At 43.0% G+C, this 24,321-nt stretch overlaps 1 protein-coding gene across 1 annotated transcript in view; it reads right to left on the bottom strand.

The window, feature by feature from the left end:
- Positions 1–24,321, bottom strand: part of VWDE (von Willebrand factor D and EGF domains) — a 109,472-nt gene that overhangs the window by 10,489 nt on the left and 74,662 nt on the right. Inside the window, exons 18-24 of the mRNA XM_040431275.1 lie at positions 20,775–20,994; positions 19,887–20,021; positions 19,460–19,588; positions 4,216–4,785; positions 2,278–2,373; positions 2,093–2,188; positions 226–321 (exon numbers count right to left, since the gene is read on the bottom strand). Coding sequence (XP_040287209.1) covers positions 226–321; positions 2,093–2,188; positions 2,278–2,373; positions 4,216–4,785; positions 19,460–19,588; positions 19,887–20,021; positions 20,775–20,994 — 1,342 coding nt within the window. The remainder of the gene's footprint in view (positions 1–225; positions 322–2,092; positions 2,189–2,277; positions 2,374–4,215; positions 4,786–19,459; positions 19,589–19,886; positions 20,022–20,774; positions 20,995–24,321) is intronic.

Consider the following 24,321-nt stretch of genomic DNA (forward strand, 5'->3'; position numbering starts at 1 on the left):
AACATCATAGTAATAAACTCATACACTCCCCCTAGTGGCGACTTCAGGAAGTTAAAATTTTATCATTCCATTTGAAGCTATATAATAAAAAAAATGGGATCTCTGACCCCCCAAAAACACATATTCCAAAATGAACCAGTGCCAGATTTTGAACTTACGAGGCAAATAGCATTTAAGTCATTTTTACAGTGCTTTTCTTTTGCAGAGTAGCATGATAAGACTTACTCGTTTCACATCGGGGGCCAACGTAACCAAACGGGCAGGAGCAGACGTTCCTGGCCTGACAGATGCCTCCATGTTCACAGGGTGGGTCACAAAAAGCTGCAAATATAATATACAGTGACCCAATTATACGTACCCTATATAGGGGTATATTACAGTATAAAAGCCCTAGTGTCACACTCTGTAAGATGAGAGCTCCGTTCGATCCTCAGGGCACAGTGACAGGATGGCCACCATGTTGCCCTTGTCTACATTTGTATAAAATCGTCCCTTCTTTCGTACTGTTCTCCTGCTGTCTCTCTACTGAGGAGTCATGCAGTTTGGTATTGCAATACCACAGACAACCAGCAGGTGGCTGTGTCGTCTGTTGAGATTGCAGGCGGAATATATGCTATATGATGTCATATGGGTGCATAGGTCAGGGCTGCAAGTGATCAGGTAGTGTAGTCAGGAACAATCTGGGTCAGAACCAGAACATATATATACAGTACAGACCAAAAATTTGGACACACCTTCTCATTCAAAGAGTTTTCTTTATTTTCATGACTATGAAGGCATCAAAACTATGAATTAACACATGTGGAATTATATACATAACAAGCAAGTGTGAAACATCTGCAAATATGTCATATTCTAGGTTCTTCAAAGTAGCCACCTTTTGCTTTGATTACTGCTTTGCACACTCTTGGCATTCTCTTGATGAGCTTCAAGAGGTAGTCCCCTGAAATGGTTTTCTTTTCATAGGTGTGCCCTGTCAGGTTTAATAAGTGGGATTTCTTGCCTTATAAATGGGGTTGGGACCATCAGTTACATTGAGGAGAAGTCAGGTGGATACACAGCTGATAGTCCTACTGAATAGACTGTTAGAATTTGTATTATGGCAAGAAAAAAGCAGCTAAGTAAAGAAAAACTAGTGGCCATCATTACTTTAAGAAATGAAGGTCAGTCAGTCAGCCGAAAAATTGGGAAAACTTTGAAAGTAAGGGCTATTTGACCATGAAGGAGAGTGATGGGGTGCTGCGCCAGATGACCTGGCCTCCACAGTCACCGGACCTGAACCCAATCGAGATGGTTTGGGGTGAGCTGGACTGCAGAGTGAAGGCAAAAGGGCCAACAAGTGCTAAGCATCTCTGGGAACTCCTTCAAGACTGTTGGAAGACCATTTCAGGGGACTACCTCTTGAAGCTCATCAAGAGAATGCCAAGAGTGTGCAAAGCAGTAATCAAAGCAAAAGGTGGCTACTTTGAAGAACCTAGAATATTACATATTTTCAGTTGTTTCACAATTGTTTGTTATGTATATAATTCCACATGTGTTAATTCATAGTTTTGATGCCTTCATAGTCATGAAAATAAAGAAAACTCTTTGAATGAGAAGGTGTGTCCAAACTTTTGGTCTGTACTGTATATATATAATTTTTTTTTGCTCAGGACAGGATATGTTGTAATAGTGCATACTGTCCCTTTAAGAGGCCAAGCGTTTAACCTCTTATTGACTCCCCATACATGTTTTATGGCAGCTGTTAAGGGACCAAATTTTGCAAAAATCCTGGCTATTTAACCCTTTTGATAAAGAATTACTGCGGCATAATGAAAGGATGCGCAGCTCTGCTACATCTGTATAGTCCCAGGCACAGATACTACATTTCTAAAGTTTCTAAAATGTTACATCAGGGACACAGCCACAAAGTTAGCAATTGTCAATGGGCTCTAGTGCCTGAGGGCCCCAAAGCACTGCCAGATAAGAAGACACTGGTAGTTGGGGCCCCTTCTTCTCATATTTTGCATTGGGGCCCAGGAGCTTCACGTTACGCCTCTGAAATACATTGTAACCAAGTAGATGAGATGGGATTGTTGGGAGCGATAGTCACCTTCATCACAGGTGGCCCCTCCGTAGCCCAGGGCACACTCGCACACGTTGGGTCTCGTGCACCTCCCGCGGTTCCTGCAGTCCGGGCGGCACACAGCTGTAAGAGATCAGGACTCATTAGAAGGAAGCACAATGTCCCCAGCTGTAAACATTTATCGGGACAAATGCCGGCGTGCGGCCGCTTACCCGTCTGACAGTTGTATCCAGAATAGCCCGGCTTACATTTACAAACATTAGGAGCGACGCATTCCATGTTCCTTCCACATGGATGGCTGCAAATTGCTGAGTTATGGAGAGATAATTAATGGAGGGAATTAGTTTTATACTAACAGAACAGACGCTTATGCAAGAGAAGAAAAAACGGAATGTTCTACAAAGTAGTCGATGGATTTCCTAATGAATCACGAGATCATATGAAGTATAATCACAAAGTGGCCACTAGAGGCAGCAAACTGCTAGGAGTGAACTCAGTAAGCCTGTGTGACTTCACTTTGCTCCCTCTAGTGGTGGTCGTGTCCAGTCAAAATATAAATCGTTCTGGGCATACATCTCTGGAAACCTTATTGCAATGAATAGAGCCACCATAGAACAGCTTTTTTTTATTTATTATTAATGTCCATTTGGTTTCTAAATGCAAAACGGAACAAATTTCTAAATAGTCCTTCTTCACCTAACTGACTGCCCTTCTGAATCTGACAGATCCCACAACACACTGCTCTCTCTCTCTCTCTCTCTGCTCTACCTTCTCTCAGCAGTAGAGGGGAAGGAGGTCAGAGAGATCAGAGTGTGGAGAGGGGAGAAACAGCTTACATAGGGTGTAGATAGGGAGGAAAGCACATATAGGGCAGTGTGTGGGGAGAGAATCAGATAAGGCAGCATATAGAGAGATCAGAACACCCATATCAGACTCTGCTGGGTGATGGTGGGGCGGAAACCGCACACTCCTTAACATCAGTGACTGTCAGTAGCAGTTAGAGGAGATGCCTTGTGAGCTTTAAAATGGGAAATCAGTCAAAGAATGAAGCTATGCTGATACATGAGAGCTAGTGAAGACAGCAGCATCCTGGACACACAGATCCTGCATGTATTAATAGGAGGGGCACAACCACATGGAGCAAACTGAATATCAGGGGGTCTGTAAATTAATTAAAGAAAGAAGATTGCAGCCCGAAACTTGGCACAACTTTTTAAAAACTCATGGTATAACAACTAGCAGCTAAGCCCACTGGGGGGAAGTGGTGGGAGGCCACTACAGGGGAAATGTAGTATTGCAGGCCACTTAATCAAATGAACTGATTACCATGTAATATGTGGTCTTACCAAGTTGACCCCCTCTAGGACATCTATATGTATTATAGGGCATATAGACCACCATCGTCTTGAGGGGGCAAACCCTTTAATCCCTTACATGCAGATTTTGGTCTTCAGGATGCAACATATTTTTGCTTGACTACATTAAAAGAGCCTTACTTTTTGGATGAGGTTGTTTGTAAGGTCTCGTTTTCTTTGTTTTATGGATGATTTTGTATGTTACATATGTATGGTATATTTTTTACTTTGATGTTACAATAATATTTTTTTTTATTGGAGAACCTCTATATTCCAGTGTATTGCTGTCTTTGCTCGTAAATTGTGCAGACAGTTGTTATGGTCGGCGTCAGGTATACTCAGAAATTCACTGAGGACAGGGGAGCCTTATTAACCCCAGGGCTGTCCCTTAAAACTGTCAGTCCTCCATAACCATTCATGACCTTCATGAAACAAAGGGAGTCCTCCTCCCTTGTGATGCCATGATCTCAATCACAAGGGTGAACCAGATGGGATCATATTTTTCTCCAATCAACACTGCCATTCCCTGCTGATCCTCCTATGGACATTGCTGCAATCACAGTGCAATAAATATTTAGGCCTTGGGTGTTACATACTAGCTGTCAGCAGGGTACAGCAGGTCAGGAGAAGTTAAGCCTACATTACACAAAAGCAGAAGTCCCCAACCTTTGGGTCTCCATCTGTTGCCAAACTACAACTCCCAGCAGACTGTCACAGGCAACAACTGGAGAGCCACAAATTGGGGAACACTGCACTAAGGGATATTAACACTATTAGTATTCTGTTGTCCTTTACCTTGACAAGTCATTCCATCTCCATAATATCCGAAGGGACACCTTCCACATTTGAAGCCTCCTTCCACGCTCGGTTCACATTGAACACCACGGAAACACGGAGAATCGGCACAGGTCAGTTTCTCTGGAGCCAGAGTAAATGGGCTTCTCAACTCCCCTCGATCTTCTGTCCTGTTCATCAAGGTGGAAATATCTTCTACCTGCTGACTCTTCTCTTGGTCACCATTGTTGACTCTGTTTAGTATTTCATTGACTTCATTCTTTTTACTGGCGTGTTCCTTTAACATTGTCTCTTGGGCACCTGGTCGTTGCTGAGAGATGGAAGCTACACTTCTTCTGATAGGAAACTCATTGGTAGTAGTTCCTCTGTATCCATTCCTTGATGTATGGCTGGTGACCCAACCATTGCGGAGTAGATGAGAAGCTGTTCTTCGACCATTTAGTATTCTGGAGAATGTTGTCCTCTTTGAATCATTGATGGTCATAAGGGATGGAAGACTCCGGGTTGTTGGCACAATTGATGTTTTTGGTCTTTTGCTACTTTCTGTGGGGCTTGGAGCATCAGGAGAACCTATATTCATACACATTCAATAGGTACATAGTTATATGTCTATTCTGAGAAACAATTCTTCAAATTTTACAAACTTTAATTGGTAGAAATATTAAAACTCATCTAATATAAAGGAGTAGTGGCACTATGTACGTATAGCCCCCTTTAGTACTACTTTTAGACATCCATAATTAGAAATCTCTGAGGTCTCCACCAGCCTCCCACCCTAATGGTTAGAGATGAGCGAATTTCTCAAAAATTCGATTCGGTTGGTTTACCGAATTTTCAGAAAAAATTCAATTCGATCTGAATTTATTAGTGGCGAATTGCGTTAAAAAAACAGCTATTTCCTGGCTGCAGAGAGCCTGAATAGTGGTGTAGAACACTGTGCCTTGCGGAAACACGCATAGGGAGTCTGCTGTGGTAGTGAAATAATACTGTGAGTCAGTATGACACGCAGATGACAGGCATCGCTATTAGAATCACTGCACACTTCACTTATTTGCGCAGTTATGGGGCCAGAACTGACCAAATAACGCAAGTGTGAACTGAGCCTTACAGGTCGATGTTAATGTCAAGAAGAAGTGCACCCTTTTTACACCGTCGTCAGCTGATTCCACATAGATGTCTACAGAACCTGTTCTATTAAACGCTTATACAAGTAGAGCCCAACGACAGAGTGGAGAGGGTGTCAGCAGTAAGTTTGTGTTGATGTCACTGATTATTTTGCCCATCCTCTGATCCGTCACAAAAATAACCCCCCAAAAAACGGATCCTGTCTGTGGAGCATCCGCCTTCACTTGTTCAGCATTTGGTCAGTAATCCATCAGTATTTCTAAAGCCCAAAAAAATAGAAGTGGATCCAAAACAGAGATGACACGTGAATGGAATATTTGCATGTCTTCTGTGTTTTATACCCACTCCTGCTTTTGGCTCCCAAATCATAAACCAATGACACTGATGCAAAATAGGGACCATGTCATACAAGCCTTACAGCTGCAGCACAGACAAGATCCATTGTGCGTCCCATTTTTCCTTCCTTCTGACAGATCAGAAGGAGGGTCAAATAAATGATGATGTCAACCAGGCCAAAAAGGCAAAATAGTGGCCCAGTCATGGAGTGGGGAGTGTGGGAACAGCATGAGAAGTCCACAGAGTAGTGATGTGGCAGCATCATGAGGAGACCACAGAGTAGTGATGTGGCAGCAGCATGAGGAGACCACATAGTGGTGAAGTGGCAGCAGCATGAGGAGACCACAGAGTAGGGGTGTGGCAGCAACATGAGGAGACAACAGAGTGGCCCAGTGACATAGTGTTGAGGTAGCAGCAGCATGAGGAGACCACAGAGTGGTGAAGTGGCAGCATCATGAGGAGACCACAGAGGTGATGTAGCAGCAGTATGAGGAGACCACAGAGTGGGCCATTGAATAGTGTTGAGGTAGCAACAGCATGAGACCACAGAGTAGCCCAGTGACATAGTGTTGATGTAGCAGCAGCATGAGGAGACCACAGAGTGGCCTATTGACATAGTGTTGATGTAGCAGCAGCATGAGGAGACCACAGAGTGGCCTAGTGACGTAGTGTTGAGGTGGCGTCAGCATGAGGAGACCACATAGTAGTGATGTGGCATCAGCATGAGGAGACCACAGAGTAGTGATGCGGCAGCAGCATGAGGAGATCACAGAGTAGTGATGTGGCAGCATCATGAGGAGACAACAGAGTGGCCCATTGACATAGTGTTGAGGTAGCAGCAGCATGAGGAGACCACAGAGTAGCATATTGACATAGTGTTGAGGTAGCAGCAGCATGAGGTGACCGCAGAGTGGCCCAGTGAAATAGTGTTGAGGTGGAAGCAGAATGAGGAGACTACAGAGTGGCCCATTGACATATTGTTGAGGTAGCAGCAGCATGAGGAGACCACAAAGTGGTCCAGTGACAGAGTGATGAGGTGGGGGGCAATACCAGTACTAACTCTAGACTTAAGTTGCTGCTGATGGAGCTGGTACTGCTCCTGCCCCCCATCCCCCAGCAGCCATGGCAGTGGAACGTGCGTGACGATGGGCGATGGCGCACATAGGCAGCGGCCAACTGACTACATAGTCTGTCTCAATAGTAGTTCAGTTTGTCCTCCCTCTCAGCGGGTGTGAAAAAGGCTCCCATTTTGTACCGGTAGCGAGGGTCTAACATGGTGGAGAGCCAGTAATCATCCCTCTGCCGAATGGTGACAATTCAGCTGTCCATACACAAGCAAATGAGCATGCATCGGGCCATTTGCGCAAGTGACTCGGAGGAACTCCCTGCCTCCATCTCCACTGCCTCATCTTCCTCATCGCCCTGTAGCTCCTCTGGCTGCTCCTGCTCCTTCTCTCCTGTCACCTGTGTAGAAAACCACCCATTTCTCTACATATTGCTTGTGCTCAAATGTCCTCCTCCTCCTCTAGTTCAGCCCCCACAGGGCTGATGTGGCCATGAGATGTAGTTGCCACGTCTTCTGTCCCCTGGCCAGACTGACAAATAAAGTGGCCTCCTCAAAGGGCCCGAGCAAACGGCAGGTGCCACGCATGAGCTGCCACTGGTTAACATCGAAGTTACACAGGGGAGTACCTCTGTCCGCCTGTATCATCAAGAAATCATTTATGGCCTTTCTCTGTTCATATAATCGGTCCAACATATGGAGGGTGAAATTCCAACGGGTGGAAATGTTGCATATCAGCCTATGTTGGGGGATGTCGTTCTGCCACTGCAGCTCAAGGAGGGTGTGCTTTGCGATGTATGAGTGGCTGAAGTGCGTGCAAAGTTTCCTGCCCATTTTTAGGATGTCTTGTAGATGGGTGTAAGACTTCAGGAACCGCTTTACAACCAGATTGAACACGTGTGCGATGCAGGGCGCATTGCTCAGCCCTCCTTGACGCAGCGCCGACACCATGTTCTTCCCGTTGTCGGTCACCATGGTTTCATTTTTCAGTTGTCGAGGACAAAGCCAGGATTCGATTTCTTGATGAAGGACGCAGAGCAGTTCCTCCCCTGTGTGATTCCATTTGCCCAGGCAAATCAGGTGCAGAACAGTATGACACCGCTGTGCCCTGCACATGTGGTATGCTAGAGGGGCACTGTGAATTGTCCCTGCAGTGGAGGCTGAGGACACGGTGGAGGAGGCAGAGGCGGACATTGTCGCAGGACCAATGGCATGAGAACATGGAGGCGGAAGCGGCGTCACCTGGTCAAGTTGTGGTGTGGCTGGGCAGGAACCACATTTACCCAGTGGGCCATAATGGACGTATATTTTCCTTGCCCGTAGTTACAGCTCCATGCCTCGGCGCTGCCGTGCACTTTGGCAGACACCGACAGGCTCACGGACTGGCCCACCTTCTGTTCTACATATGTGTGCAGGGCTGGTACTGCCTTTTTGGCAAAGAAATGATGGCTTGGGACTCACCACCTCGGCTCAGCACAAGCCATCAGTTCTCTGAAAGGTACAGAGTCCACCACTTGGAAAGGGAGGGACTGCAGCACCAGCAACTTGGCTAGGAGCACGTTCAGCTTCTGCGCCGTTGGCTGAGTGCACGCATACTGTTGTCTCTTGGCAATCGCTTTGGTGATCGATTGCTGACGAAGTGACTGACTCGGAGCAGGGGCATCAGGACCAGCAGCTGATGGAAAGGACAGGCAGCTCCCTTCGGCTGAGGTAGTGGAGCCTTGACTGCGTGAAATTTGGTGCGTGCCACTGGGTGGCACATCGGAGCCACGGTTCTCCCAGGCCACTTTATGGTGATGCTGCATGTGTTGACGCACAGCCGTGGTGCCAACATTTGCACCCTGGCCACTCTTCACCTTCTGCCCACAAATTCGGCAAATGGCCATGTTCACCTCCAGCGGCCTAACAAAAAATTGCCACACCGCCGAATATGCCATTTTCCCCCCAACACTCCACGCTGACTGCCTGCTACCACTGCCTCGGTGAACCCCTGCACCGCTACTTTCCGGGCCGGTAGGCTCCTACGAAGTGGGTGGTCTACCACGAGCACTTTTGGCTCCCAACCTCCCACTGCTGCCACCCTGCTGACTCACAGCCACGCTGCCACCCTGCTGGCTCAGCCACTGCCTCATGCGCAAGCTGCCACCCTCTTCTCCTGATGATGAAGCCCCTAATTCACCCGGCTCCCAAGTGCGATTGGCTACATCATCATCATTCGCTACTGTCTGCACGTCACTGATGTCCCCCTCAATGTTCTCAGGGCCAGGACCTTGACCTCTCGCAACACCTGCTCCCATGCGACTCTCCTCATCACTACTTGCCTGTCTACCTGGAGGAAGCTGCGGATGTCTCCTCCAGATCTTGACTGGGCTGTAGCTGCTGACTGTCCTCTAATAGCTAGTACTCGCTGAAAAGTGGAGCCTAGCCTACGGCATATAATACTTCTCGCGCTAAGGGAACTGAAAATTACAGAGGAAGGTTCAGGACAGGTGGGGGCACATGGCCATCTCCCGGGCCATGCTAACTAAGCGTCATGTCAAAGGAACCCACCGACTCTTGGCTGGGAGTGTCTGATGTCACTTACGACAAACCTGAAGACCGAGTCAACCATTCAAGCTCCGCTGGGTTGCTGGTCAAGACACAACCTCTTGATGACACCGGGAGCTCAGGCCTCTCGCTGCGACTCCTGCTGCCACCCCCCCTTCTTCTGCTGCCTCGGACAGAAACATTTTGGCCACTGCCCATTCCCTTTGAAGGGCCTGTCATCTGTATGTCTGACATACTGTATAATAAAAGAATTACCGTATTTTTCGTTTTATAAGACGCACTTTTTTTCCCTCCAAAGTGGAGGGAAAAAGTCACTGCGTCTTATAAAACGAATGCGATGCAAATTAGGTGGCCATTAAACTGTTGGGTGGACTGGCGGTTTCACTGAAGGCTTCTGCCTCCAGCCCGCGCTTCCTTAACAAGACCGCACCAGGGATGGGCAGGCTGGCGGCTTCACTTATTATGCTCCGCTGCCGCCAGCGCCCGGGACGGGAGCCCGCAGCTCCAGTAAGTGAAAGTGTTTTCCCCCTGTCCCCTCCTCCAGCAGCCAGCCGCACATCCGGTGCGCACCCGGCACCGGAGTCCTCAGATCCTGTAAGTGAACATTTTACACCCTTTCCCCTCCTCCAGCAGCCAGCCCACATGTCCGGTGCGCACCCGGCACCGGAGTCCTCAGATCCTTAAGTGAACATTCTTCCCCCTTTCCCCTCCTTTGGCCGCCAGCCCGCACGTCTGGTGTGCACCCAGGACCGGAGCCTGCAGCTCCAGTAAGTATAATCTTCTCCCCACTGTCCCCTCCAGCTGCTGCCGGGAGCACTGACCTGAGCTCCAGGGTCCCATCTTCTCGTCTATGTGCTGGATGCCTGTCACACTGTGCGCTCCAGCGCCTCTGTTATTGTGCCTGCCAGCCCTGCTTCTCTCTGCTCATACATCCCCCATGTACTGCAGTGTATGAGTGGATTGCTATGGATGAGGGGGGTTATAGTATTTAATATAAACACTGTCCAGGGACTGTTCTGTAATTGGCATGTGTTTATATTAAATATGACTATAACCCCCCTCATCCATAGGAATCCACCCATGTACTGCAGTATATGAGTGGATTCCTATGGATGAGGGGGGTTATAGTCATATTTAATATAAACACATGCCAATTACAGAACAGTCCCTGGATAGTGTTTATATTTAATCTGACTATAACTCCCCTCATCCTTGAGAATACACCAATGTACAGTACATCAGTGTATTCTTTAGGATGATGGGTGTTATAATCACATAAGTGTCATCCACAGACCACCAATAGTTCAAAACCCACCAAAAGCACACCTTTTGGTTGAAAATATTTGTTTTCTTATTTTCCTCCTCAAAAACCTAGGTGCGTCATATCATCAGGTGCGTCTTATAAAGCGAAAAATACGGTACATTAAAATAATACCCCCAAAAAAAGGCTGTAATGCAATGTTACTTCACCGCTGAATGGCAATTAAGACATACAGTCAGGTCCATAAATATTGGGACATCGACACAATTCTAACATTTTTGGCGCTATACACCACCACAATGGATTTGAAATGAAATGAACAAGATGTGCTTTACCTGCAGACTGTCAGCTTTAATTTGAGGGTATTTACATCCAAATCAGGTGAACGGTGCAGGAATTACAACAGTTTGCATATGTGCCTCCCACTTGTTAAGGAACCAAAAGTAATGGGACAGAATAATAATCATAAATCAAACTTTCACTTTTTAATACTTGGTTGCAAATCCTTTGCAGTCAATTACAGCCTGAAATCTGGAACGCATAGACATCACCAGACGCTGGGTCTCATCCCTGGTGATGCTCTGCCAGGCCTCTACTGCAACTGTCTTCAGTTCCTGCTTGTTCTTGGGGCATTTTCCCTTCAGTTTTGTCTTCAGCAAGTGAAATGCATGCTCAATCGGATTCAGGTCCGGTGATTGACTTGGCCATTGCATAACTTTCCACTTCTTTCCCTTAAAAAACTCTTTGGTTTCTTTTGCAGTAGGCTTTGGGTCATTGTCCATCTGCACTGTGAAGCGCCGTCCAATGAGTTCTGAAGCATTTGGCTGAATATGAGCAGATAATATTGCCCGAAACACTTCAGAATTCATCCTGCTGCTTTTGTCAGCAGTCACATCATCAATAAATACAAGAGAACCAGTTCCATTGGCAGCCATACATGCCCACGCCATGACACTACCACCACCATGCTTCACTGATGAGGTGGTATGCTTAGGATCATGAGCAGTTCCTTTCCTTCTCCATACTCTTCTCTTCCCATCACTCTGGTACAAGTTGATCTTGGTCTCATGTGTCCATAGGATGTTGTTCCAGAACTGTGAAGGCTTTTGTAGATGTCGTTTGGCAAACTCTAGTCTGGTCTTCCTGTTTTTGAGGCTCACCAATGGTTTACATCTTGTGGTGAACCCTCTGTATTCATTCTGGTGAAGTCTTCTCTTGATTGTTGACTTTGACACACATACACCTACCTCCTGGAGAGTGTTCTTGATCTGGCCAACTGTTGTGAAGGGTGTTTTCTTCACCAGGGAAAGAATTCTTCGGTCATCCACCACAGTTGTTTTCCGTGGTCTTCCGGGTCTTTTGGTGTTGCTGAGCTCACCGGTGCGTTCTTCTTTTTAAGAATGTTCCAAACAGTTGTTTTGACCATGCCTAATATTTTTGCTATCTCTCTGATGGGTTTGTTTTGTTTTTTCAGCCTAATGATGGCTTGCTTCACTGATAGTGACAGCTCTTTGGATCTCATCTTGAGAGTTGACAGCAACAGATTCCAAATGCAAATAGCAGACTGGAAATGAACTCTGGACCTTTTATCTGCTCATTGTAATTGGGATAATGAGGGAATAACACACACCTGACCATAGAACAGCTGAGAAGCCAATTGTCCCATTACTTTTGGTCCCTTAACAAGTGGGAGGCACATATGCAAACTGTTGTAATTCCTGCACCGTTCACCTGATCTGGATGTAAATACCCTCAAATTAAAGCTGACAGTCTGCAGTTAAAGCACATCTTGTTCGTTTCATTTCAAATTCACTGTGGTGGTGTATAGCGTCAAAACTGTTAGAATTGTGTCGATGTCCCAATATTTATGGACCTGGCTGTATATATATATATATATATATATATATATATATATGAAGTAAAAAAAGGGGGGGTCAGTCAGCACATCCCATAGCACCGCAATATTGCAAATGCTATAGCAGCCAGTTAGAGATATTTGGCAAATCATTTTGTACAAAATTATCTGAGCCCGTCTGCCGAACGTCAAGGCAATCTCTAGTTAGACGGGTTCCTAACACTATATACCTGTCATGTGCCATGGCGGCTAACATGCAATTCAGAAGGTGTAGGTTCCACTCACATGCTGGGCTCACCTGGATTTCTGTCATTTCCGGTGCCAAAATGGCCTCCATTGGATCCAGGGAAGACATGAACCAGCATGCAAGCTGGGCCCACTCCACCCCAAATTTGCCAAATATCTCTAACTGGCTGCTATAGCATTTGCAATATTGCGGTGCTATGGGATGTGCTGACTGACCCCCCCTTTTTTTACTTCACAGTTTGCCTGGAGGCGTGGCAGCCTCTCCAGTCGTGCACTCCTGACCAGCTTGTTTGTCTCACAGGGTTATTTTAATTAGTGTTAGTACATAGCTTGGCCCACTCCCCCCCACTCACTGAAACCATATGGCACCAGGAGAGAGATAGTGTGTGGACTCTCATTGCAGTCCTTGGTGACCGTGTGGCGCCGGGGGTGGGGTGGAGTGGGCCCAGCGTGCATGCTGGTTCATGTCTTCCCTGGATCCAATGGAGGCCATTTTGGCACCGAAAATGACAGAAATCCAGGTGAGCCCAGCATGTGAGTGGAACCTACACCTTCTGAATTTTATGTTAGCCGCCACGGCACATGACAGGTATATAGTGTTAGGAACCCGTCTAACTAGAGATTGCCTTGACGTTCGGCAGACGGGCTCAGATAATTTTGTACAAAATGATTTGCCAAATATCTCTAACTGGCTGCTATAGCATTTGCAATATTGCGGTGCTATGGGATGTGCTGACTGACCCCCTTTTTTTACTTCATATATATATATATATATCAACGAAAAATGGCGGCACAGGCAAATGGACAAATGTGGGTGCACGTCCTTGAGGGAATAGGCTTCTTACCCCAATAATAGTCCAGAGAATGAACGGCACTCCAATAGATCATGGACAAATAACTCCTTCATTCACCCGTGCGGTGCAAAGTTTCGGCTCGATACTAGAGCCTTTTTCAAGCCAAAAAAAAAAAGCTCTAGTATTGAGCCGAAACGTTGCACCTTACGGGTGAATAAAAGAGTTATTTGTCCATGATCTATTGGAGTGCTGTTCATTCTCTGGACTATATATATAAATAAAAAACACAATTCACCCCAGAACGGCAATTAAGACATATTATTTTTCCTATTTCCACACCCCAAAAAAAGAAATATAACAATCACAATTCACCGCAGAACGGGTGATGGGACATACGTATATTTTCTTTTTCTACACCACGTAAATGGCTGTAGTACAATGTAACTTCACCGCTGAAGGGCGCTCATGACATATTTTTCCCTTTTTTTTCCTATTAGTAAACCCCCCAAAAAAAGTTAAACAATGTAAAATCAACGCAGAACGGCTAATAGGACATACGTATTTTTTCTATTAATACACCCCATAAATGGCTGGTTCACAGAACTTGCACCCCAAACACAAGCAAGGTTTGCTGGAATTAGTGATGTATCATATAGTGCAAACAACCTAAAAGCAGCAGTATAACTGCAATTTGGATCCGCAGTCAGTGCAGCAAGGTGTAATAGAATCGCTCCTATTACTTAGGCTGTACACCCTCCTATTGCACCCTGTTCTCCTTTTATAGTGTAGATGACTCCTCCCTATACTTTCCCTACACCTTGAATAATCTTTCCCTAAACTTGTAAATAATTTTTTCAGCACAATAAAGTCTTTCCTAGCACTTTCCCTAGCGCCTGCTGACGTCTCTCCTTGCACTAAGCACACTGGAAAATGGCTGAATCCAAGATGGCTGAGGCTATTTATAGGGCTGTGACATCACAGGGCTGGCTGCTGATTGGCTGCATGCATGGAATTTTGAGTGATCCCTCGTTCCCAGAGTTCCTTGCTCCATGTCCTAACACGTGCAGCAGCCATTTTAGGAAAAAATTTGATTTGTTACCACGAAGCGTGAGGAAATTCGGATTCGGTGCAAATCGTATTTTTCCTGAAATTCGGATCAAATTCCACTTCGTCAACTTTGAATCACTCATCTCTACTAATGGGCTATTCAGTGATACTATCCAGCAGAGGGTAGGTGGAGAAAGCATGTGGAGATTTCACTGAAGTCTTAGGGAGGCACTGGCTTGGTAATCTGCTAGAGGCATGTATGGCCACCTCTCCTATGTAAGTGGATGCCTGTCAGGTAAGGTCCATATCATAAAGGTGGGATGAATGTCCTTCACTTTTCTGCCCAGGGGCCTCCAGCAACCTTTATCTGGTCCTGTCCATATAGCATCTCAGTAGGATGGATTTACGTCACACGATATACCATATTGAGACAAACCTTTCCAATATGAAGTTTTATCCCATTCTTGATATGAGAAAGATGAAGAGGATGAAAAAGGAAGTCAAATCTGGAAAGCACTTATTAAAAAAGAGAAAGAAGAAATAGAAGAAGAGAAGATGCACATTAGAGTAATCAACTACAAAAGATAGGAAGACCCAAAAGATACATTTATTAAAATCATGACAATTCAGAAGCATGAAGACTTCAACAGAAGAAAAGACGCTGTGAAGAAACACTATTCTCTACTCTAAAGGGTATCAGAAGTCAAAATTATAACAAAGAGGAATAGGAAGAAGACATTGATAAGAAGAGGTCATCCAAGAAGAAAAAAAAAGAGGAAGATGGAAAAAAAAAAAAAGAAAGATGATTCATAATAATAAAGTTAAATGAAAAAGGAATAAAGGACAATGAAAAGAGCAAGTGGAAGAAGAGTAAAAAGGTAAAAAATTAGAAGCTATCAGAAGACATGGAAGAAGAGGAAGACACAGAAATTAATACATACGGAAGTCAACCCAAGACCCAACCCATGACAACACAAAGAATAGAGGAAGATGATACATAGAAGAGGATATGGACACAGATGAATAGAAAGATACAGAAGATGAAGAGGAAGATACAGAAGAGAATTCATATGAAAGTCAACCTATAACTGCACAAGGAACAGAGGGTGGTGAAGAATATCTAGAAGAAGACATGGAAGCAGATGAAGCCGAACACATGGAAGACAATCAATACAGAAGTCAACCTATGAAAGAGACAATATGAAGAAGATAATGCAGAGGAGGATGTGGAAGAGGAAGACATAGATCAAGCAATACAGAAATGAACCTATGACAACACAAGTAGTAGAGGAAGATGATAGGAATATTGAAATATAGAAGAGGACATAGAAGTAGAGAAAGACATTGAAGCTGATCAATAAGAAAGTGAACTTACCACAGCATAAGAAATAGAAAAAGAGTTACGAATGAATGTAAGAAAAGCAGGACAAAGAAGAAGAGGAAGAAGCAGAAGAAGGAATGGAAGATGACGAAGAAGAAGATAAAAGAGGAAGTCAAACATTGACATCAAGTAAAGACAGAAAAGTAAGAAGAAATAGATGAACAAGGTAAGAAAATTAAATGAAGAAGAGGAAGATAATAAGTGGAGATAGAAGTAAAACAGCAAGTAGAAGAGATGAGAAAGAAGATGAAGATAAAGGAGAAGAAGAGAAAGGAGAAGTAGTAAGAAACAGAAGAAAAAGAAGGAAAAGAAAATATAGGAAATACAAGAGAAAATATAAGAAGACAAAGATTAAAAAGAGGGAGAGAAAGAAGTACAATAAGAAATGTAGGATTATGATGAAGAGGAAGAGTAAGGAAGATTAGAAAATGAAATGATTATGAATAAAAGCAGAACGAATAAGAAGGAAGACAAAAAGTAAAATCATAAGGATGAGAAAGGAGAAAAAAGGGGAGGAATAATAGAATCAAAGAATAAAAAACAAAATAGTGAGGAGGAAGTGGAAGAAAAAGAAGAACAATGTGATAACTGAGGTGGTATGATGGTGGCACATTATGTAGCACATGGTTTGTGGGTCAACCAACATTTGTATGTTTCGGGTGACTTCACAACTTCCTGCCAGTTCCTCTTCCCCTGAATGGTTCCTCTTGGCAGTGACTTTCCTGCTGAATGTATTTTCTTTACCTTATCCGCACAGTACAATAATTTTTTGGCCCATTCCCTCAGAATAGCGGTCATTTTTCTCTGCCAGGCTCAGAAACAGATCAAATAAACATACGCTCCTCCACTCGAGAAGAATGTAGAACAACATCCCGCTAATGGTCACCATTTAATTCATTAGCTGCTTCAGTAAATTAACACTGATTTGTTATTACCTTATGGCCCTGGTTAATTATCCCGGTAAATTGTCCGTGTCGCCGCGGTCAGCAGCTCATCTATATAACATGTGCAGTGCTTCCACTTCATCGGACTATGTGTCTGTTTTTCTACAGATTCACAATCATACTTCTTCTAACATGGCTGGGCCTTCCTTCAGGAAAGGAGAACTCTACATCCAGCACTCTCAACCTCCAACATTTTGTCCATCCTACCTTCAGGATTTGACCCCCTATTCACTTTTTGCCCCATTTTGCATCTACACAGATGATTCCCATTATTCTGACCATCTCCTACTTTTGACATTGGCAGCGCATAGCTTATGAAGAAAGCTGAGCTGGCTCAGCGGGTATATAAGGTGTGGTGAGCTGGCTCAGTAGGTATATAGGGTGCGGTGAGCTGGTTTGGTGAGTATATAAGGTGTGGTGAGCTGGCTCAGTGAGTATATAAGGTGTGCTGAGCTGGTTTGGTGGGTATATAAGGTGCGGTGAGCTGGTTTGGTGGGTATATAAGGTGTGGTGAGCTGGCTCAGTGGGTATATAAAGTGTGGTGAGCTGGCTCAGTGGGTATATAAAGTGTGGTGAGCTGCTCGGTGGGTATATAAGGTGTGGTGAGCTGGCTCAGTGGGTATATAAAGTGTGGTGAGCTGCTCGGTGGGTATATAAGGTGTGGTGAGCTGGCCCGGTTGGTATATAAGGTGTGCTGAGCTGGCTCTGTGGGTATAGTGTGGTGAGCTGGCTCGGTGAGTATATAAGGTGTGCTGAGCTGGCTCGGTGGGTATATAAGGTACGGAGAGCTAGTTTGGTGAGTATATAAGGTGTGGTGAGCTGGCTCGGTTGGTATATAAGGTGTGCTGAGCTGGCTCTGTGGGTATATAAGGTGTGGTGAGCTAGCTCGGTGGGTATATAAGGTGTGGTGAGTGGGCTCGGTGGGTATATAAGGCGTGGTGAGCTGGCTTGGTGAGTATATAAGCTGTGCTGAGCTGGCTCGGTGAGTATATAAGGTGTAGTGAGCTGGTTTGATGAGTATATGAGGTGTGCTAAGCTGGCTCGGTGGGTATATAAGGTGTGGTGAGCTGGCTCAGTGAGTATATAAGGTGTAGTGAGCTGGTTTGGTGAGTATATGAGGTGTGCTAAGATGGCTCGGTGGGTATATAAGGTGTGGTGAGCTGGCTCAGTGGGTATATAAGGTGTGGTCAGCTGGTTTGGTGAGTATATAACAGTGATAGCTAACCTTGGCACTCCAGCTGTGGTAAAACTACAACTCCCAAGATGCCCCCCTTGCTTGGCTGCTCTTAGAACTCTATAGAAATAAATGGAGCATGCTGGGAGTCGTAGTTTCACCACAGCTGGAGTGCCAAGGTTAGCCACCACTGGTATATAAGGTGTGGTGAGCTGGCTTGGTGGGTATATAAGGTGTGTGATAGGCTCTCTGCACACATATCTCTTGTTGCTGTCATGGTTAATATGGGCGATTTATCAGTGCTGTTGTGGTGGAAGTGTTTGGTGAGTGGACAAATGGCACCATTGTGAAGAAGCGACGTGGAAACTATGGAGCACCACATGCCACTGGTGCGAGAGGTGAATGAAGACACCCTACAGTGGAGCAGCTCAGCACCAAAATGAACCAGGGGGAGATCAGACGTGTGTCTAACACAACAGTTCGGCGAACTCTACTGTGTATGGGGCTCCGGAGCGGACGGACGGTCACTGCACCTCTGATAATGGAGCTGCATCAGCAGAAAAGGCTTCAGTTTTTGCGGCCGTATTGGAATTGGACCTCCGCTGATTGGTAAAGGGTTGTCTTCTCTGACGAATGAACAAACACCCTCTAACAATTGCTGGAAGAACACAAGCTTGTGGTGGTGGCAGCGTTATGATCGGGGGAAGGTTTTCCTGGCATTCTCTGGGCCACTCATCCATGTGGAAGGCACTCTCAACCGATTTGGGTATGAATCCATCCAGGCAGATTTCGTACACCCCTACATGCTGATTGTCTCCCCTGAGGCAGATGGGATCTTCCAGCAAGACAATGCGACATTTGACACGGCTAGAAATGTCCGACATTGGTTGGAAGAGCCTGACCAAGACTTCCCAATACTACCCTGACCCCTAACTCCCCAGACTTGAACTCAATTGAGCATCTGTAGGACCATCTTGATGGTCGTGTTCGCTCGATGGATGGGATGCACTGCAGTCAGCATGGCTCCTGACACCTCTGACAACCTACCAAGACCTTATGGAGTCACTCCCAGCCCGTCTAGCTGCTGTCCGTGCTGCACATGGCGGGTACTCTGGATATTAGCTGCTGGTCAGAATAATGGGACTCTACTGTGTAAGATACCAAAAGGGTTCAGATTTAGGTCTAAATTAACAATAGTCGATATTCTTCTCTGTTACCCTTCAGAGCTACAAAATCAGCCTGATCTTCTGTTATCACGGCATTGCATACATCTCCATCCTGGATTGTCATAGGTTTTCCTGTGAACTGACCCAAAGGGACGGAGCTTATGTAACACAAATTCGGCTTGCAGAATTCTTTGCTTTGGATGTGAAAGGAGAAGAAAATACGATATCTTTCAAGGCTAAGATTTTTTATTTTTTTTGAAGAGGTGCTTGGCCACCTTTGGAGCAGATAACCAACAGTCACTCACCATTTAGACCAGATTGGGGCTCAATCATTTTACCCTCATCGTGGCTTCGTCTTCCTCCGCTGGGATCGTACGTACTATGATTCACCGGGGTCTCCGTTTTGGGAGTTTGAGTTGTCAGAATTATCTGCACTGTATGAAGAAAGAGAACAACATCACACCGGTGACATTCCTTTATTTTTCACTTACTTGGTTGAATCTGAATATTGAATTTGATCTTGATATAAGATTTGTGCTTACTGTCAGTGAATGGAAACCCAGGGGCTGCAAGCTTGTCTGGAAAATGTGCTAATCATGGTGCTTGTTAACATTTATTCTATTCACTGAAGCAAGCAGGTATTTTGAAAATGGAGGGGAATTGACGCATCAAGTAAATAAGAAAGCTTTAGAGAGTTGTTCTGCCTGATAGTGGGAATAATGAATTAATTACCACATATTCTTCCGTCTCCTCCATAACCATAAGGACATGAAGCGCAGGTGTATGAGCCAAAAGTATTTGTGCAGGGTACTCCGGGGTAACAAGGGGCCTCCAGACACTCATCCACATCCTCCTCACAGGCTTGTCCTAGGGGGGAAATAAAAATCTCAATTTCCTCCAAAGGTAATTATTAATGAACCAACTATTTAACGAGGTCGTCCCCTTCTACAATTCCTTTTTGTAAGATGCTCCCCCAATGCTAAGCAGAGTAGACAATGCCCCAAATGCTGGGACCGTCAGCGATCAGAGGTAATGAGCGAAGGAACCCAGAAACAAGTGTTTAGTTTCCCTGCAGCGCCCCCACGGGTGATATAAAGCATTACACAGCCTGCACTGAAAACAGAATGTAGTGATCTTTGCAGTCACTAATTCCCTATGAAGTTGCTTGCAAACGGGTTTTCTAAACTGTTTTCATGAGCAAGATTAAAATGGTGATAGGCTAGGAACAAATCCTATCATTCATGGTCAGCAATGTAAACCTTAAAGGGGTTTCCCAGCAAAAATAATATCCTACACTTTTTAAATCAGATCCTGAACCTGAATCCTGAACCTGAAGATCAATATCAGCAATAACATAAAAATAAACAATTATTATAACCATATAAAGAATTGTGACCCAAGAATCTATAAATAAAAAACTTTAAAAAAAAAAGAAAGGAGTGGGCCCTTTTCTAAGGCGGGATACAGCCATCTGACAGCTATCACTGTCGGTCATGGCGGTTGCTATTTCTAATACCCGAAGAATGTAAATTGCTCGAAACTGGAACTTCTTCCTTGAATGTCTCTCACAATGCCGTCTGAAATTACTATGAAGGTGCTCTGCTATGTTCAGCTCTGTACCTTTAAGGCCAGCAGGGCATTCACAGTGATAGCCGTTGACCTGGTCCACACATCTTCCTGCACGGCACGGGTTAGGCTGGCAATCATCGATATCTCTCTGACAGCTGTCTCCTTCATATCCTGGAGCGCAGACGCAGAGATATTCCCCTTTTCCTGGAGGGAAATTTACATTTGCTGTACACGATCCACCATTCAGGCATCCACAGGCTTTAACAAACATCTAAAAAAATATAAGAATGAACCGACCATGAATAATTAATTGTAAAAACTCCATGAAAGGGCTTATTTCATGCTTTTTCCAGAACTCAGTGTCACCCGTCTGTACGAGCTGCTCAGATACGTGAGGAATAGAAGGAAACAGTACAAACAGTGGTTGTCATCTGCTGACTGTACTTAGTTGTTCTCTGAAACTAGAATTGAAAATACACTACCAACACTAATACAATGGTACTACATGAATATTTATGCAAGGGGATATATTTTGTATAACACTGCCCCCTGTGTACAAAACTATAGCCACTATAATGCTGTCCCTTATATACAAGAATATAACTACTATAATACTGCTCCTATGTATAAGAATATAACTATTATAATACTGCCTCCTATGTACAATAATATAACTACTATAATACTGTCTCCTATCTACAAGAATATAACTACTATAATACTGCTCCTATGTACAAGAATATAACTACTATAATACTGCTCCTATGTACAAGAATATAACTACTATAATACTGCCTCCTATGTACAATAATATAACTACTATAATACTGCCTCCTATGTACAAGAATATAACTACTATAATACTGCTCCTATGTACAAGAATATAACTACTATAATACTGCTCCTATGTACAAGAATAGAACTACTATAATACTGCTCCTATGTACAAGAATATAACTACTATAATACTGCCTCCTATATACAAGAATATAACTACTATAATACTGCTCCTATGTACAAGAATATAACTACTATAATACTGCTCCTATGTATAAAAATATAACTACTATAATACTGCTCCTATGTACAAGAATATAACTACTATAATACTGCTCCTATGTACAAGAATATAACTACTATAATACTGCTCCTATGTACAAGAATATAACTACTATAATACTGCTCCTATGTACAAGAGTATAACTACTATAATACTGCCTCCAATGTGCAAGAATATAACTACTATAATACTGCCTCCTATGTACAAGAATATAACTACTATAATACTGCTCCTATGTACAAGAATATAACTACTATAATACTGCTCCTATGTACAAGAATATAACAACTATAATACTGCTCCTATGTACAAGAATATAACTACTATAATACTGCTCCTATGTACAAGACTATAACTACTATAATACTGCCTCCTATGTATAAGAATATAACTACTATAATACTGCTCCTATGTACAAGAATATAACTACTATAATACTGCTCCTATGTACAAGACTATAACTACTATAATACTGCCTCCTATGTATAAGAATATAACTACTATAATACTGCTCCTATGTACAAGAATATAACTACTATAATACTGCCTCCTATATACTAGAATATAACTACTATAATACTGCTCCTATGTACAAGAATATAACTACTATAATACTGCTCCTATGTACAAGAATATAACTACTATAATACTGCTCCTGTGTACAAGAATATAACTACTATAATACTGCTCCTATGTATAAAAATATAACTACTATAATACTGCTTCTATGTACAAGAATATAACTACTATAATACTGCTCCTATGTACAAGACTATAACTACTATAATACTGCCTCCTATGTATAAGAATATAACTACTATAATACTGCTCCTTTGTACAAGAATATAACTACTATAATACTGCCTCCTATATACTAGAATATAACTACTATAATACTGCTCCTATGTACAAGAATATAACTACTATAATACTGCTCCTATGTACAAGAATATAACTACTATAATACTGCTCCTATGTACAAGAATATAACTACTATAATACTGCTCCTATGTACAAGAATATAACTACTATAATACTGCTCCTGTGTACAAGAATATAACTACTATAATACTGCTCCTGTGTACAAGAATATAACTACTATAATACTGCTCCTATGTACAAGAATATAACTACTATAATACTGCCTTCTATGTCCAAGAATATAACTACTATAATACTGCCTCCTATGTACAAGAATATAATTACTATAATACTGCTCCTATGTACAAGAATATAACTACTATAATACTGCTCCTATGCACAAGAATATAACTACTATAATACTTCTCCTATGTACATGAATATAACCACTATAATACCGCTATGTACAAGAATATAACTACTATAATACTGCCTCCTATTTACAATAATATAACTACTATAATACTGCCTCCTATGTACAAGAATATTACTACTATAATACTGCTCCTATGTACAAGAATATAACTACTATAATACTGCCTCCTATGTACAAGAATATAACTACTATAATACTGCTCCTATGTACAAGAATATAACTACTATAATACTGCTCCTATGTACAAGAATATAACTACTATAATACTGCTCCTATGTACAAGAATATAACTACTATAATACTGCTCCTGTGTACAAGAATATAACTACTATAATACTGCTCCTGTGTACAAGAATATAACTACTATAATACTGCTCCTATGTACAAGAATATAACTACTATAATACTGCTCCTATGTACAAGAATATAACTACTATAGTACTGCCTCCTATGTACAAGAATATAACTACTATAATACTGCCTCCAATGTGCAAGAAAATAACTGCTATAATACTGCTCTTATATTCAAGAATATAACTAGTATGATACTGCTCCTATGTACAAGAATATAAGTACTATAATACTGCCCCTATGTACAAGAATAGAACTACTATAATACTGCTCCTATGTACAAGAATATAACTACTATAATACTGCTCCTATGTACAAGAATATAACTACTATAGTACTGCCTCCTATGTACAAGAATATAACTACTATAATACTGCTCCTATGTACAAGAATACAACTACTATAATACTGCCTCCTATGTACAAGAATATAACTACTATAATACTGCCCCTATGTACAAGAATATAACTACTATAATACTGCCCCTATGTACAAGAATATAACTACTATAATACTGCCTCCTATGTACAAGAATATAACTACTATAATACTGCCCCTATGTACAAGAATATAACTACTATAATACTGCCCCTATGTACAAGAATATAACTACTATAATACTGCCTCCTATGTACAAGAATATAACTACTATAATACTGCTCCTATGTACAAGAATATAACTACTATAATACTGCCTCCTATGTACAAGAATATAACTACTATAATACTGCCCCTATGTACAGGAATATAACTACTATAATACTGCTCCTATGTACAAGAATATAACTACTATAATACTGCTCCTATGTACAGGAATATAACTACTATAATACTGCTCCTATGTACAAGAATATAACTACTATAATACTGCTCCTATGTACAAGATATAA

This window comes from Bufo bufo, chromosome 5 (genome assembly GCF_905171765.1).
Source record: "Bufo bufo chromosome 5, aBufBuf1.1, whole genome shotgun sequence".
NCBI classification, from domain to species: domain Eukaryota; kingdom Metazoa; phylum Chordata; class Amphibia; order Anura; family Bufonidae; genus Bufo; species Bufo bufo.